Source organism: Lagopus leucura, unplaced genomic scaffold (assembly GCF_019238085.1).
Source record: "Lagopus leucura isolate 7727_CA_CO unplaced genomic scaffold, USGS_WTPT01 Super-Scaffold_739, whole genome shotgun sequence".
NCBI classification, from domain to species: Eukaryota; Metazoa; Chordata; class Aves; order Galliformes; family Phasianidae; genus Lagopus; species Lagopus leucura.
The window spans coordinates 7,267,702-7,285,596 of NW_024962255.1; the positions used below are offsets into that span (position 1 = coordinate 7,267,702).

Below are 17,895 nucleotides of genomic sequence, written 5' to 3' on the forward strand. Positions count from 1 at the left end.
CGTTGACACAGTAGGAGGGAGGGATGCTTTCAGTTGGACCTGGATAGGCTCAGAAAGTATGCACATGAGAATCTAATGAGGTTTAATAAGGCCAAGTGCAAGGTGTTGCACTTGGGTGGAGGCAATCCCAGATATAATTACAGACTGAGAGATTTCATTGAGACCAGCCCTGTGGAGATGGACAAAAAGCTGGACACCAGCCAGCAGTGTACCCTTGCTGCTTGGAAGACCAACTGTATTCTGGGCTGCATCAAAAGAGGGCTGACAACAGAAACAGGGAGGTGATCCTGCCCCTCTACTCTGTCGTTGTGAGGCCCCATCTGGAGTACTGTGTCCAAACCTGGGCCCCCAGTGCAGGAGGAATGCAGAGCTGTTGAAACAGGTCCAGAGGACAGCCACAAGGATGACTGAAGTGCTGGAGTTTTGAATGAGTTGAGTGTATGTACTAAGTACTTCCAAGACATTAAGATATTCAATAAGAACTTATTCTCGATGAAACAATGAGGTCAGCCTTGCTGAACTAACCATTGCACATTGATCAGACATGTAGTCAGGTTTCACCCTAGGCTTTGGGTTTATGAAACTTGTAGGCTTCCACAATTCAGTCAGTCACAGGCATGAATTGTTAGATAGTTGCAATAAAGTTTTCATAAGCCCTTAAAGTGACTTTGCTTAAAGCCAGTTGATTTAGAATAAAACTCTTCCAAGTTGTAGGCACTTCTAAAGATGTTACCAAATGTTACTAAAATGTTGTCTTAAAATAAGAATGGGTCAAAATTCCAAGGGAGAATTGTCACTGACTCAGAAATATTGAATGATAACAGCAGTGGACTACTTTTGTAAAGTGGTTTATCTGAATTTTATTTATGGGAATAATAAAAGAGGAAATAGAGAAATTATTTTAATGATTGCAATTGAATGCATTATTTTTTTTAATTTAAATTAATTGCATTAAACCTATTAAGTAATTTAGTACATTATTTAATTTCTGTAAGATATAAATGCATGCGTATTTTGATCTTTCAGATGTGATGTTTGGTCCTATTATTTGTGGGGAGGGGAAAGTGGAGTAATTAGAACAACTCTGAAGTGTGCGGCACTCAAATTCAGATAAATAATTCTTGAAAAGTGTATCCCTTTTAAAGTATCCAGGGGCTATTTCTCATTGAGATGTGTATTTCTTTGCTGAGTGAGTTCAGAAATCGACTATGATGTAATACTTTTTCCCCTGTTCTCTGTCTTCTTTCTCTTTGATGGGAATCTTGCAAAGTATCAGAGAATACTGTTACATCATGAGAAGCTTGAGAATGGATGAGTATAATTTAGTGAATGATCACAAAAGGTAACTTTAGCTAGCTCATAACTTCTGTGACCTCCCTCTCTACTCAATGAAAAGCACTAGGTTTCTTGGGGCAAAGTTAAATGAGAGAGCTAACTGTAGGTACTCAGATTGTCCAGCTTAGAAAACCATCTTTCTTTACTGAACAGAAAGTGAGCCTGAGGAGAGTGGGCCTTTGTTGATAGTTTCTTCTAAGCATAATAAAAATATTAGTGGTTTCCACACTAGCCCATCGTATCAGTAATGCACATGAGCATCATTGCAAAAAATGTGTATCAAATCTTCTGCGCATCAGTCCTTGCTTTTTTAAATTGGAGGTCCATCTTTTGCATAACATTTATTTAAGGCCTAATCTATCTTATTATGTCAGGAGCAAACTTTGTTCTTGCTTTTTCCTTGGTGCTGTATCTACTGTTGTCTTTAGGTATCAAATAAATGATTGGGTTTTGTAATTTTTAAATTCAAAGAGCTATATATAGCCCAACAAACCCACTTGAGAGAATTTTGAATCTGTACCAAAATTTCTATTCCATAGAAGTACTACTTATTTTTTCTGCTACTAATTACAGTAACTTTCTCTTGCAGTTATACTAATTTCCTGTTTAACTTGAGAATGCATTCAGTGCCTGCTGAGAAAATGCTAGTGCTATAACCAGTTCTGTAGTAGTGCTGGTTGTCCATTTTGTCATGCTTGCACCACATATTCCCATTGGTGTGAGTGGAAAGCTTGCACATTTGAGGAAAGCAAGCTCCTGAAGACCCATCAGCACAAGATTTCAACTATGTGATATTCAAGCGATTTCAGCAAGGGCAAATGAGGATTTGATTTGAGTTAGTATTCAAGTGGATGGCAAACCTTCAAGACTATGTTGAATACTTCTCTTTCGGTTGCTGTACTGTACCTCTTGTCAGGTAGCAGCTGAACCAGTGAGCCTTCTTCATGCAATGAGAGCCTACTTGGAAACAGTGTTTCAGTCTTCTAGCTGACAGCAGTAAGTGAGAAATGAGGCTGGAGAGAGGTTGAGGCGCTGCTCGGTAGGAGCTAAGAACTGCACATTTGTTGCTGTCAGTTGCAGGATTGAGATATTGGTCTGCTCCTGATACGTCTCACGGGATCCACTTGTGGAATACATTTGTTTTCCATAGGAGGAAGAGTTGAGCCCTTTGTAAGGGTTTTCTGCTTCTTTTCTTTTTTCTCTTTTTTTTTTTTTTTTTTTTTTTTGGGGGGGGGGGGGGGGAGGGGTTGGGGGGAGGGAGGGAGAGGAGAGAAGTTCCCTAATACAGAAACAAGAAAATTTGTATTGCATTCATAAATTCATTCAGCCTCCAATTTCTGCCAATGGCTAAGTAACACTTCAGGAGATAATTCAGTGAACTTTACATTGTCACAGTTTTCTATAGCATCAAGTGCACTGCGGTCAACTGTACTAAGAACTCACTTGTGCTCACAGTGTCTGGGATTGTTCTTTTCCTTTTGCAGTGTATGTAGTATTTCTGCTGAAGTCAGTGGTGTAGATTAAGAGGAAAGAGCTAAATTACGCCTTCAGTTAAACCAACTAGTAAGAATCTAAATGATAGCTTGTGGTATTAATAGGAATGGGAGGGTGGTTGGACTAGATGATCTTGCAGGTCATTTCCAACCTTCCAATTCTGTCATTCTGTGATTCTATGGGGAGAAAATGAGGAGAAGGGTCAGAGACGTTTACCTCTATTACGGGATTTATAGAGTCGGGAATGAGTTTAATAAGGATGCTTACTTAGAAAATATTCTTAAATATTTTTACATAAATACAAAAATCTGTATTAGGAGTTAGTTTACCAGAATTCTGTGGGAGAAGGACATTGAGTAGCCTGCATCAATTTGCTCATCTTTTAACATGAAAAGATGCACAACTGAGTGATGCACAAATACTACTTATGGTGACTATGAGTAGGAAGTTGAACTCTGAAATAGGATAGCCCTCCTGGAGAGTATCACTTAAATGGCCTAAGAACTATCAGCCCTGTATGGAGCTGACACCTCACAGAAAAATCTGTTACTATTGTTTGTGTCTTTTTAAAGACAGTGCAGTGCAGCCCCTCCTGTGGTGTCTTCTGTGCAACAGCAGCATAGATAAACTATTTGAACAAGCCTAGAGAACGTAGGTTAGTGTGGGCCAACACTGTGGTGGTGTAGAACTAGCATGACAGCTGTTTCACTGGCTTTCTTCCCATTGCTGGTTGTGGAATATCAATGACTTTCCTGTGCTTCTGGCATTCCCAGTTAGTGCAGTAGCTCCCAGTTGTCTCACCTAGCACAAAATATTGCAGCAATTTAGAAGCTGCTTGGAGTTGCTTTAGCGCAGACAGCTGTCATTTGGATGAATAGAGCAATTGCCACTGCACTTAGGCTTTCTTTTCTGTAGTATCCTTTCAATCTTGTTGATCCATGTTGGAGTTGGTGGTTTTTTGGTAGCTTGGCATGCTATGTAGGGTACATTTCCTTTACTGTCTGTATAGTACCCCAAAATGTTAAATTATCTTCAGTTAAATTATTTGGAAATTACCAGATTACATGACTGTTAAGACTGTGTTTGTGTGAAATCTTAGATATATGAATTTCTGTTGGAAAACTAAACTGTGGTTTTGAACACGTGTATTTTGCAAAAGATTGTGGAGTCAAATTTTAAGAAACTGCTGTCCCCAGGTAATTAGTTGTCATCTCCTCAGCTGGGAATGTGGTAGTGAACTTTTAGGATATTTCAGTGTGGCTTAGAGCTGGAAAAGAGTGGCTTGTAACTGGAAATAGCCATCACTAACAGGTATCGTGTTGTTTGTGTTGTGTTTTGTTTTAAATCTAGACCATTTTAAATGTAGGGTTTTATCCTCAGGCAAAGAAACTTCTTAATAGCAACTATTTAAATGGAGGGACGATCATGAAATTTTCAAAGCACAACTTGATAGCCTAAAATGCCTTATTGTTTTTTACTAATCTTTTGGGAATGTGTTGACAAACATTCAGGGCAGTGGTGCTGGCATTCTCAGGAGAAGCACAATAGTGATTTTTTGTATGGCTGCTACTCAAGTGTCAGAAAACCATGTTTCCCACAGTGTAACTCTAAAGACAATGAAGATTTACTCATGAGTGCAAAGAAACTTGAAACCATGTGGCTTGTTTTTGTCTGCACAACTGGAGATCTTCCAGTGTAGTAAAAATGAGGCACATGTATTTTTACATGTTGAGTGGAATTCATAATGCCTTTAAGTAAAAATGTAAGTTGCACCATCATTGAACTGCTGCACATTGCAGCTTGAGAGACAGAAGGAAAATGCTTTAGCAGGAAACACTGCCAACGGTCTTTAAAATTGGCTTGCCAATGTGACTCCCATTTATAAGAAAGGTCGTAAGGAGGATCCGGGGAACTACAGGCCTGTCAGCCTGACCTCGGTGCCAGGGAAGGTTATGGAGCAGATCGTCTTGAGGGAGATCATGCAGCATGTGCAGGGTGACCGGGGGATCAGGCCTAGCCAGCATGGGTTCATGAAGGGCAGGTCCTGTTTGACCAACCTGATCTCCTTCTATGATCTAGTGACCCATCTGGTGGATGAAGGAAAGGCTGTTGATGTGGTCTACCTAGACTTCAGCAAAGCCTTTGACACTGTCTCCCACAGCATTCTCCTGCAGAAGCTGGCAGCCAGAGGCTTGGATGGGTACACTCTTGGCTGGGTAAGGAGCTGGCTGGAGGGCCGGGCACAGAGAGTGGTGGTGAATGGAGTCAAATCCAGCTGGCGACCGGTCGTGAGTGGTGTTCCGCAGGGGTCGGTGCTGGGGCCTGTCCTCTTCAATATCTTTATTGATGACCTCGATGAGGGCATCGAGTGCACCCTCAGTAAATTCGCAGATGACACCAAATTGGCTGGAAGTGTGGATCTGCCTGGGGGTAGCGAGGCCCTACAGAGGGATCTGGACAGGCTGGAGAGCTGGGCTGGAGCCAATGGGATGAGTTTCAGCAAGGCCAAATGCCGGGTCCTACACTTCGGCCACAACAACCCCAGGCGACGCTACAGGCTTGGGGCGGTGTGGCTGGAGGACTGCGTAGAGGAAATGGACCTGGGGGTATTGATTGATGCTCGGCTGAACATGAGCCGACAGTGTGCCCAGGTGGCCAAGAAGGCCAATGGCATCCTGGCTTGCATCAGAAACAGTGTTGCAAGCAGGAGCAGAGAGGTGATTGTTCCCCTATATTCAGCACTCGTGAGGCCGCACCTCGAGTACTGTGTCCAGTTTTGGGCCCCTCACTGCAAGAAAGATATTGAGGCCCTGGAACGTGTTCAAAGAAGGGCAACAAAGCTGGTGAGGGGTCTGGAACACAGGCCATATGAGGAGAGGCTGAAGGAGCTGGGAATGTTCAGCCTGGAGAAGAGGAGGCTCAGGGGAGACCTTATTGCTCTCTATAACTTCCTGAAGGGAGGTTGTAGTGAGCTGGGGGTCGGCCTCTTCTCTCGTGTCATTAGTGATAGGACCAGGGGGAATGGTTTCAAGCTACGGCAGGGGAGATTCAGGCTGGACATGAGGAAGTATTACTTTTCAGAAAGGGTGGTCAGGCACTGGAATGGACTGCCCAGGGAGGTGGTGGAATCACCGACCCTGGGGGTGTTCAAGGAAAGGCTGGATGTTGTGTTGAGGGACATGGTTTAGTAGGAGCTATTGGGAATAGGTGAACGGTTGGACTGGGTGATCTTTTAGGTCTTTTCCAACCTTAGTGATTCTATGATTCTATGATTCTATGAAAATAGTGCAAGGAAAAGCTGTTTTATCTCTTTCTTCTCCGTTTGCTGCTCTTCTGGTGTGTTTGAGTTCCATGATGTGTGAAGTCCATTTACATCACTTGAGAGATGTTTAACTCTCCGCTACTCCTTAGGACAGCTTTAGATTTGGTCGAGTGATGGTTTGAACACCTCTTGCTTAATTTTAAAGTTTACTTAGGTGGTTTTTTTGTTTGTTTAGTTTTGTTTTTAATAAATGCATAAATAATTTTTGTCCAGATATTGGGTAAATATCTGGTATAGCTGAATCTCAGTGCCATGAAGAAGGAGCGATATGAAAATCCTTCTTGTATTTTTTTGTTGGCCACTTCCCCCTAGTGTCTAAATTGAAGCTGCAGGTAGGCAGTGATGTTTTACAGATATATTTTGTCATCTGCTGTCACAGAATTGTAGGGGTTGGAAGGGACCTTAAGAGATAAATGAATCCAATCCCCCTGCTAGAGCAGCTACCCTACAATAGGTCATACAGGTAAGCAGGTGACCAGATGGGTCCTGAATATCTCTGTAGAAGGAGACTCCACCACCCCTCTGGGCAGCCTGTTCAATTGCTCCATCACTGTTTCCATAACGATGTTCTTCCACTTGTTGTTATGGAACTTTCTATGTTCCAAGTTTTAGGCCACTACTCCTTGTCCTATTGCTGCACACCACTGAGAAGAGCCTGGCCCCATCCATTTGCCTCCCACCTCCCTTTAGGTATTTATAAACATTAATTAATTACTGAAGAGAGAAAAGAGGTTCAGCTGACCCTTCTTTATTTTAATTTTTCTGAACTTAACGAGCATCACTGCAGCTGAATGAATATTTCACGGGTTTACTTCACACTTGAGTATATACAATCCCACTCATTACAATTGCAGTATTAGTTTTATTTTCCTCTTGGTGGGTGTCTGTTATGTCTCTATCAGTCACTTGCAGGTTCTATTTTCTGTCCTTTCAGGATTTCTTTCATGGATAACAAACAATTTGGTGGTGAAATGAAAAATGAGCAGACAAGTATTCCCTTGCTCTGCTGGAAAGTTCTGCATTTTTAGAGCTGAGCAAAAAGAATATTTAAATATTCTAAAATTATAAAAATTCAGTGGCTGGGAGCACTCATTAACTACAATTTGGTGTCTGTGTCCCAGTTTTTCTTGACTGTCTTGCCACTGCTGCAGATGTCATGGTTCAACAGCTTGTTTCAAGTGATGAGGCAAATAAAAAAATAAAAAAAATTAAAAAAAATCCAAATCTTTTTAGCCTGGACTTAGCAATTTCCAAGCCTTATCATTTGTCTCCAATAAGGACAGATGAAAGCCACAAATGTTCAATGGGAATTTTCTGCCTTTTTTTTCCCCCATTCAGAGATAATTTATGTAAGTAGAAGATATAATAAGAATACTAAATTAAGTGTGTCTGTGTGTATATAAATAAAATTGGTTTGTTATCCATTTGCCAGCATTTTGGCTCAGCTGCAGCAGTAGCTATCATGACTGCTTCAAAATTGATGAGACAATTTAACTTGTAATTTAACTCTGGATATGGTAGAGAGAGATAAGCCTGTGAATAGGACCATAAAACATGGATCTTGCAGTTCTCCAGCTGATCTCAGTAAAGCTGCAGTTTTGTTTTTATTTGGCTTTGAAGAAATTGAATATCTTATGCTTCCAGTGTAACCTATGTTCATATGAGTGGTCTTTGACTTTTTTTTATAAGGGTCAAGAATCACTGAGCCCTTTAGCTCATTGCTTATTATAAAAGTAAGATTGTGTGTGTGTGTGTGTGTGTGTGTGTTAAAACTGAGATGTTTCTGCAGCACACAGATATTATATGCCTAGGTTTTTTTGGCAGTGAAGAGCAGGTTTGTCTGGCTTCTAGCTCTTCCATAATTTTCTGCCTGAAAGAAACCAGAAAGCTGTGTTTCTATCGAGACCTGCAGTGGCATCCAATGTTTAACCAACATGAATGTGCAAAACAAAGCAGCTATTTTAATTGGAAGCTGATCTATTTTAATTTGATATGAAGCTATTCAGAACAACATTTCCTATGCCACTTTTATTTTCAGATTTTTATGTGTTGTAATGTTTTGACAAAGGAAGATCAATGTACCCTCAGTGAAGAGGCAAGACAACTAACATGCAAGCAGATTGTTCTAAGTCATTTTCCATCTATTTGGCATCCTAGCCATACTAACTGCCTTTCAACCGGAATTCTGAATGCTTTAGGGCAAACATATGCTACGAGGGTTGCTCTGAAAGTTACGCCTCCTATTTTATTACATTGGCTGTATGGCCAAGTAGGGGTTGAACCTTGCCACCAATATTCCCTTCCACGTTGTTACTGTGTGACAGATGACAGCAGAGGGGCAATCTAACAAATGGTGCCTGACGTGGAAGTGCAAATGAAGCAAAGGTGTGGAACTGAATTCCTCCATGCTGAACGTTGGCACCCACTGATGTTTGCTGGGTGTTTTTGGAGACAAAACAGTGGATGTCAGTACAGCGAGGTGGTGGGTGGTGCATTTCAACTGTGCAGACCAACATGAAAGGCAAACCTTATTCTGGATGGATGTGGACAGCATGCACAGCTGTCACACCACAAAATGAAAATGTGTCTTGGTTAGCTCATCTGGGCAAATGGTGGTGACTGTGTTGAAAAATAGTGCTTTGTAGCTGAGAATTGCTCTATCGCATACTGTCATTCTGCTTTTTGTATTTGTTGTAGCTTTCATGGAAAAAAATTAGGTGGCATTACTTTTGCAGTGAGCTGTGTATTTTTTGAAGAAGTTCAGCTGCTGTTTGTCATTTTAGTAGTTTTTCTGTTGCCCAGTGTTGAGTTATTCTTTACTTGATCCCGATATAAAGAAGAAATATTTTGAAGTAGACAAAATGCTTTCATACATGCTTTCCAGTATGAAAGCCAGTTCAAAGCACAACAGAGAAAAAGGGGAGGAGCAGATGCGTTAACATGTTAGTCAATTACATCTGTGTGTGAGAAAGGCTGATCCAATACCTGCGTGCACAGTCATTAGCAGTTTCCAATGCTGTGTGTCAATTCAGTGCATTTTGACACTCAGAACTACACAAACAGGTATCAAAATATATTCATGCATGGCAAATATTGCAGATACTTCATATTCTAAATAAAAGGGAAACTGGAATTTTGCTTGCTGATGATTCAGAGATATTTATTTCATAATCTGTTCATACTCTTTGTATTTCGAAGTCTTTAAGATGATTGCTTATCACTTAGTAATGCAAGTGTTTTTGTTTTCTCAGATGTATTAAAAATATTTGGAGATTTTTTTTCAGTAAACACGTACTCAAACTATTCACTTCTTAAGTGAAGGAGGAAGTAAAAGAATCAAGAGCACAAATATCTAAACGTGTGTATGAGATGTTTCCATTTACAGGTGTTCTTTTGCTCTTTGACAATCATTAATATGCTCTGTAATCCTTTCTCATTTGTTACTTTGTTTGCAATCAGTGCTGCTTTGCTTACCTCCTGAAGTTTAAACTATCGTGACCATTTATATGGTCAGAGCCCATCAATATAGAATATAGAAGCTCCCTTTGAAGAAGAGAAGTTGCACATTAACATATCATGGATATATATGGCTGTATATGCGCTCACATCCTTATTTTGTTATTTGTTGTTCTGGAGTCTTGAGTTCAACCTGTTCACCAGGAGGTCTGAGAACCTCAGCAGAATCACCTCCATCTTCTCCTGGAAGAGCAATCACATATAGCATTTTTAGTGTGCACCTGGCAGAGATTTCAGTCATTTTTCAAATACAAAATACTTACAAAAGAAAATGATGCTGTTTTCTTCCTGTTGAATTCTCATGGAGGTAAAAACACTAAACCATATATTTTACATGACCAGGATGCTTTCTCTAATGACTGGGATTTCTGACCGCTCTTGCAGGCAGTGCAGCTGCATGATCTTTCTGCCTTTCTCTTCTGGATGTGATTTAGGAATTTTCCTCTCTCTTTTATGTAGACTTTAATCTTCTTTTTCTCCTTTATTTCTTTCTATTCTTATCTAAAGATTTGGTTTGTTGTTTGGTCGGGTTTTTGTTTGATTTGGTTATTTTGTCTTGTTTCTTCACTCCTTCGCTTACATCTTCTCTGTTTTTTTTCCTTTTTTTTTTACCTGTTTATTTCCCTGTTATCTTCTCTTTTTTTATTCATTCACCTTTGACTGAAGTCTGACCCAGTGCAAATCCCCCTAGCATTTCTGTGTTTTAGTACTCATTTTGTGCCCTGCAACAAGGTTGCCCTGGAACTAAGGGAGTACTTAAGTTTGAAATCTGTAAAGCCCAAAGAAACTGCTGTGTGTGTCAACTGGGCAAATAAAATAGAGGGAAAACAGACAGGAAAATGACACCAGTGTATATGTCCTCTTTACTATGGCTCACTAAAAGGACCATTGTTTGTTTGTTTGTTGATTGTTTGATTGTGAGGGGAAGTATTTTATGTGTGTGTATGTGCACACACCATCTATATACCTTGAAGAGATTGGTTTTACTTTGTGCTTGAAAAATGCTTTCAGAATGAGAGTGGTTTCTGTTTGTCTTTATTTCTGTGGCAAGTATGGATAGGGCCATTATGTTAACTGTAGACTACACTGGCATCATAACTATTGAAGCACCAGAAGGCTTCAGATATTTCTCATTCTCAGAGCATAACTGCACACACAGTAGTTATGATACTAAACAGCCTGTGAAGCCCACTTTGTGTTATTAGTACTTATTCAATATTTCTAATCATTGAAATTGAGGTTTCTGTAACTGTGCCTTACTGTGCCTTATTGCCTTACTTCTAAGTACCAACTATGAGATTTTGTGAAAGGCTGTTCAGAGTTGTCATCATATTGGTCCACAGAAAACAGATATTAAGAAGACCTTTAAGTTAACTAACTAACGTAACTGAAATCATGCTTATTTTTTATGCAGGGAATAAATCACAAGACAGTGGGATTGCAGAGATGGAAGAACTTCCAGTCCCACACAACATCAAAATAAGTAACATCACGTGCGATTCCTTCAAGATTTCTTGGGACATGGATTCTAAATCCAAGGACCGCATCACTCATTACTTCATTGATCTCAACAAGAAAGAGAACAAGAATTCCAATAAATTCAAACACAAGGTAATTTTCATTTAAAAATCAAGGTAGACATATGTGGCTTTCAGTAGATGAATCTTGGTGTATCATTAACCTTACAGAAGCGGGTAATGGACATCTGGCCAAGGTAAGTTTAAGTGAATCTGATTGACAGTATTTTTTTTACTCAGAACATCAATGCCTCTACTGTACATGCATGTACATGCAAACACATTTGTTTTGTGGGGAACTGAATATTACCTCTTCCATCTCATTTGGAACTTAAACAGTTTTTTTAATCCATACAATTTATTTTAAGGTAGGCATTTTTATTCCTGATTAGTTCTTAGTCATTATTTAAACAATTCATGTATTCTGTACTTCTCCATAATCAGTGACAGACTGATGAGAGCAACACATGTCGTTTCAACAGAAGAGTCAAAAATTCTAATGCACTTCTAGGAAGGCTTCCAGCAATCTCAGTTTGTAGTGTTCAGTACTGTGACCCAAATATTCAATTTGGCCTCTTTCCTCAAAGCACTAAAGCAGAGAGTTATTGAATATATTGCTGAGTCTATTGTTATCAAGTCCAGAAAAAATTGCTTCAATCTCAAAATAGTTCAAATACTGAGATGTTTTACAGAAATATGGAATGAGATGGAGGAGGAAATTAAAAGCCTCAACCATCTGCAAATTAAAAAAAAAAGTCTTAGCAAAATCCCTAGAAGATAAGATTTGCTAAGGCACCAACAACCTTGGCAAACCGTGTGTACCTGGGAGAGCTACACTAATATTTTATCCTTTCAATGCTTTCTCTATTGGTGAATACATATTCAGCTTGTTTAGAGTGCATATTGTTTTATTATTTATGAAAACTGACATCATAGTTAGGAAGGAGGAAATCTGTAGTAGTATGTAAGTTCTAGAATTCTATTAAGACTTTGTCTTTTTCTTAATGCAATTTGTATGCATTTTCACTTTTTTAAAAAATATTGAAGTATGATTATTCTCACATGAAAAGTGGAGGAATGAGGCTGAGACGTACAGCAAAACTAGGACAAGAATGGAGTCTTCAATTCCTGCATTGTGTCACATGAGTGGCCTTGGCAAAGGGGGGGTAAGATGAAAGGGAAGAAGACTGAAAATTGAAATCTGCTTCTTTGGCATGGAAGAGGAACTACAGAACAGGATTCTGTTCCCAAAAAGGACTGAGGTAGTGTGAGTGGTTTACCTTGCTGCTTAGTCATTCAGGGCTTGCAGGTTGTTGTTATTGTAGCCTAGGTACCTTTATTGTTGTGTATTTAGGAATTGGTGGTTGAGCAGTCATCTGAAACTCCAGGTTCCTGACTGTCACTGAGCTGCACTGAGGAGGCATGTAACCTCCTTTGCTCTTCTTTGGGGCCTCAGCCAGGAATAGAGATTGGTCATTTCACAAATAGGCATGCAGACAAAACAGCTGCTTAATGCATTCTTCGCCTTTGTCTTCTACACCAGTGATGGACCTTGGGACTCTTGGATGGGCTGTGAGTGCAGTAATGATACACTCCCAGCCAACCTCAAACTTGTGCAGGATTTGCTGCTCCAGCTGGATATGCCCAAGTCTATGGTGCACAGTGAGGTTCACCCCAGGTTACCCAAAGACCTGGCTGATGTCATTGCAAGACCTCTTTCAATTATTTTTCAGTACTTGGGAATCTGGAGAATTTCAGTCAGCTGGAAGCTGGCAAACATCCCAGTTTTCAAGAAGGGCAAGAAAGAAGACCCTGGTAATTACAGGCCTGTTATTCTTACATCTGGTAAAATTATGGAAAAGATTATTATTTTTTTCTTTAGAAGTCACTGAAGAACACCTGAAAGACAGTGCTATCATTGATCACAGCCAAGACAGGTACACAAGGGGAAAGACCTCTTTAACAAATTTAATCTCTTTTTATGACAAGATTACCCATGTAATTTTTCAAGAAAAGTGAGCTGATGTAATGTTCCTGGATTTCAGCAAATTTTCCATACCGTTTCTCACAGTATCCTCCTGGAAAAAATGTCCAGCATACAGCTAGACAAATACATAGTGCAGTGAGTGAGCAATTGGCTGATGGGTCAGGCTCAAAGGATTATAGCAAATGAGGTTACATCACACTGGTGGCCATTCACTGGTGGTGTTCTACAGAGCTTCATTTTAGGGCCAATTTCTTTACAGTTTTCATCAGTGACTTGGATGCAGGAATTGAAGTTATACTAAGTAAGTTTGCAGATGACACTAAATTGGGAGGAGCTGTTGACTCTCTCAAGGGTAGAGAGGCCTTACTGAGGGAGCTAGAGAGGCTGGAGAGCAGCTCTGTGGAAAGGGATCTGTGGAACAGGATCCACAGGGCAATGGTCACAGCACCGTGCTGCCCAAGTTCAAGGGGCATTTGGACAGCACTCTCAGACATAGGGCTTGAATTTTGGGTGGTCCTCTGTGGAACCAGGAGTTGCATTCATGGTCCTTGTGGGTTCCTTCTAATGCAGGATACTCTATGATTCTACAAACAGAAAAGAGATGGAAGGAAGACATGGAGAATGCCCAGAGAACTTTCTAAGTTTTGCTTATAAAATGAATAACAAATTAAAAAGAGGAATAACAATGTTACGAAAAGCAAATTCCTCCCTTCTGCCTGTGCCCCCCCTGTATTCCATCCTATTCTCCCCACCCAGCCACGCAAGAGAGAAACCTCTCTAAGTAATATTGCGGCTCTGGCTTCTTCTGATGCAGTTGGAAGAGCTTCTTGGTGCACAGATGGGAGGTAGGGCTTTGAGGCGTGGTGGTAGTAAGGCTTTAAAGTTGTTTGAACGCTGACAAAATTAAACCACCACTTTATTATAGGCACAGACACTAGACTTCAGGTGGAGGTGGTTTTTATGGCAGCCAAAGTAAAGGCAGCAAGAAGAATAATGGCTGGTAACTGTAGCAGCTGCCGACTGCATTAGCATTGGTAAACGCAGTCCAGTGGGGTGCTTTTACAGTGTAGTTTGAGGGTGGTAACTTTAAAAATCACTGGGGGATTTTTGTTTCTTTGTCCCTGTGATTTTTTTTTAACATTTATTTCAGTTTACAGATCTGAGTTCTTTACAATTTCCTCCAAGATGTAAGTTATTTTGAGAATTAACTGAAAAAGAAATCAAAATAACATAATCTTACACTTCCCAATCACGTTTCACTTCCTGTAATATAATAAGCTGCTAGCTTTACAGTTTCTTAGTACAGAAACTGAAGGAAAAATTATAAAAGAAAAATATTTTTTCTGTACTAGGAAATAAGCAAAAATAAATCTCTCAAGTTTTGTTTCTACAGATCATGAGCAATCTCTTTCTATTCCTTTTTCTCCTCAAAGACCTGCTTTACTAGTATTTGTAGGTGGACAATTATTGACTAGCATTTATGTGGAAAGTTACATATGTTATCTAAAATGTTTACTTGTCATATGGCAGCCAGGCATTTTCCTGTTCTGTGGTGGCTGACAAATTGTCAAGAATAGGCATCATTTGTTCTTCCCCTTGGAGGTCTGAGCTGCAGGCTTTGGTGCTACAGAAACTGTTTCAACAACAAGCAACTATACTTCTATTTTGCTCTGTCATGCTGTGCACTGACAGAGCAAAACAGAAATTCGAAATGCAGGGAGGAGCAAGAGGTGCAATGGTGAACACAGAACATCTAGCTGGTATGTTTGGTTTGTCTCTGCCATTCTCTGTATGTAAGGTTAATTTGAAATATGTAGAATGCACAAAGTTATACTTCAGTGTTTTATTTTTCTCTGTTGAAGTTGGAAGACACCAACAGCAGCAATATAGGTAGACTGATTGACGATGGCAGGAATTGTTTGGTTACACTGACTGAAAGAAAAGCTTGGCAATGAGAGCACAAGAAGCTCTTAATTTAAGATGTCCTTATGCTCTGCTTGCATACTTAAGCAGATCTTAGAGCACTGCCCTAGGCCATCCTGTTAACTTCACAGCACTAATGGACTGTGAGAAGTAGCTAGTATTTACACAGAAGAGCCCAATGAGGGCTGGGGGTTATGTTAGGAAGATGACAAAGGCATGGTGGGTTGGCTTGGTTGCTGTGCTGAATTCTTGTGTTGTTTTGTTTTCTTGTTCCCATCAGGATGTACCCACTAAATTGGTGGCCAAAGCTGTTCCTTTGCCTATGACAGTCCGTGGGCACTGGTTCTTGAGCCCAAGAACAGAATACACAGTAGCAGTGCAGACTGCGTCGAAGCAAGTTGATGGCGATTATGTTGTTTCTGAGTGGAGTGAAATCATTGAGTTTTGCACAGCAGGTAATGTTGCTGAGAAAACATACACCATAGGACATATTCAATTAAGGCTAGCTTTGCTGCATGAATGGATTAGCCATCTACCAGTATGACGTAGCCTGGTGGGCTTGTAGTATTTACACTTGGAAACTGTGAATGCTTGCTTTTAGCCTCTGCATGCACTCAGGATTGGTGTATTAATGAGAGAAAGAAGGAAGCTGCAGTGCCCTTCTGTTCTACAATAGCTTAGATGCATTGAAGTGCTGTACCTGGTACCATTGCTTCTGCCAAACTAGGCAAGGAGACTGGTGACCCAAAGTGGAGCAGGGTCATTTGTGTGCCCCTCACTGGCTACAAACCCTTTTGGAGAAAAGACAGTGGCAGCTTGCTAACAGGCAGATTGTTCAAGACATTCTGCTGCTCCCATTTCTCTGCATTCTCCAGAGCCTGAGCACCACCACTAACCTGTCTTGAGGACAAGTACACATACCTTCAGCCTGTTGTTGATCTATATGTGCCTTCTGTTGGATAAGGGCCACCCAATATAAACATGTCTGCCTGCATGAAAGTTGAGAGCTGACTCATGCTCTCCGTGAAGTCTATGTTGGTTGAGATGCAGCTGAGGCTGGGTCCTAAGCAATCTATTTTTAGTTAAATGACTACTAATTAGTTTGCAAACAGATCATCAAACAATTCTGTCAGAAATCAGGGCAATTCTCAGCTCCTCTGCATTTCCCAGATATATATTCACTCTAACACATTTGATCCCCAGATGGAAGCAACTAGAAGCTTGCAAGGTATTCGTAGGGAGGATCAAGCATGCACGCTCCTGCTATTTGTCTCTTGTTGCTGCTGGAAAATAGTGCTGGTCTTGATAGTTATCTATAGCTGCTACATGATGTATGTTGCTAATGCTCAATTCCCAATTATGTATGGAGTTTTTGGAGAGCATTGTGGGTTTTTTTCCTCTCTCGTACTAGCAGATTGTCTTTTCTTCTCAGATTATTCAAAAGTTCACTTAACACAGCTTTTGGAAAAAGCTGAAGTGATTGCAGGCCGTATGCTTAAACTGTCTGTATTTTATCGGAATCAGCACAAAGAATACTTCGATTATATCAGGTAAGAATGTAAACATATGCAAAATTGTTTGGCAAATTAAAGTAGTGATGAAAATTTGTAAATGGAAGTAGCTGTGCTAAAGCTGGAGCAAAATATGCGCCTGTTCAGAGGAAAAAATAAAAGGTAACTCATTTCTTCCACCCTGCCTGGCTCGGCACTTAAATTAGGAAATAAAAGTCTGTGGTTTAGAGCAGAAACTTAAGTAAGTATTCAGAATCTCCACCCTTGCTGAAGTCCCTGTGTTTTCATAGCAAAGCATTTAAAAACCAAATTCTGCTCTTGTGTTAAGAACTTCCGAGTGAGCTATGTAATAGTAGAAATTGTATGTATAGTTAGATATGAACTCCTATGTGTACACAAACACCTATCTCACATATTTGCTCTCTGCATACATTTTTATGCCCAGACGGAGTAAATAGGGTTCTGAAATCCAGACCAAAATTTACAGATCATGCTTACTTGACGAGGAGGGATGTTTAGACAATCTCAAAATACCGTTGTTCAGTTGGAATAAATACAGGGGATAGGTGGAGATAGGTTCCTTATTCCTGCATGGAGACCCAGTTTGATTTTTGCATGCACAAGCAGAAAAGACTTTTCAATGGAAGGAGTCAAAGCCCGTGTATTGGCTGAGCAGGAACAGCCACCACACAGCAGTAATCTGCTCTTAGAAGAATGTGGATGAGAGGTAAACAGTGTGACAACCTCTATTTCAGGAATGATGATGATTCTTTGGTGTATAACGAGGGAGCTGGGGCTGCTTTTGTGCCACGTGATTCCAGCTGTATGTATGTGTGTATATCATACTGTACAGAACTAAAACACCCACTATGTCCACCTTGAAAGTGCAGACTACACCAGCCTTGGAAATGTTCCAGATTTGTAGTCATGAGTATGAAGGGGACTCCAGGATTGTCTCATATATTGAAGAGCATGAAGTTCACTCCCAGGAATTACTTTGTTGCACATAGTGATAGAACTGCTAACTCCATGGAGATAAAGAATGGCTTGCATTTTCAGGTCTTTTTGAGGACCTACTGTATCTCTGGTGACACGCTGAACTAGATACCACAAAAGAGAAACAGCCTGTGCTGTTTCTGATTCTCATTCAGTTTTACTTTCAGCTGTGTATCACAGTGCTTTTGTGTATCACATCCTTTTGTGTTCACAGAGCTTTGAAAATTGCTAGTTTAATACAAGGAGAAACAGAATTTGTTCTCCTCCTATTAGTGTGTTAGAGACGAGAGGCTG

At 40.3% G+C, this 17,895-nt stretch overlaps 1 protein-coding gene across 1 annotated transcript in view; it reads left to right on the top strand.

Moving 5' to 3' along the window:
• PHYHIPL (phytanoyl-CoA 2-hydroxylase interacting protein like) overlaps positions 1–17,895 on the top strand; it is a 33,415-nt gene that overhangs the window by 13,221 nt on the left and 2,299 nt on the right. The window contains exons 2-4 of the mRNA XM_042863302.1: positions 11,082–11,278; positions 15,375–15,549; positions 16,527–16,644. Coding sequence (XP_042719236.1) covers positions 11,082–11,278; positions 15,375–15,549; positions 16,527–16,644 — 490 coding nt within the window. The remainder of the gene's footprint in view (positions 1–11,081; positions 11,279–15,374; positions 15,550–16,526; positions 16,645–17,895) is intronic.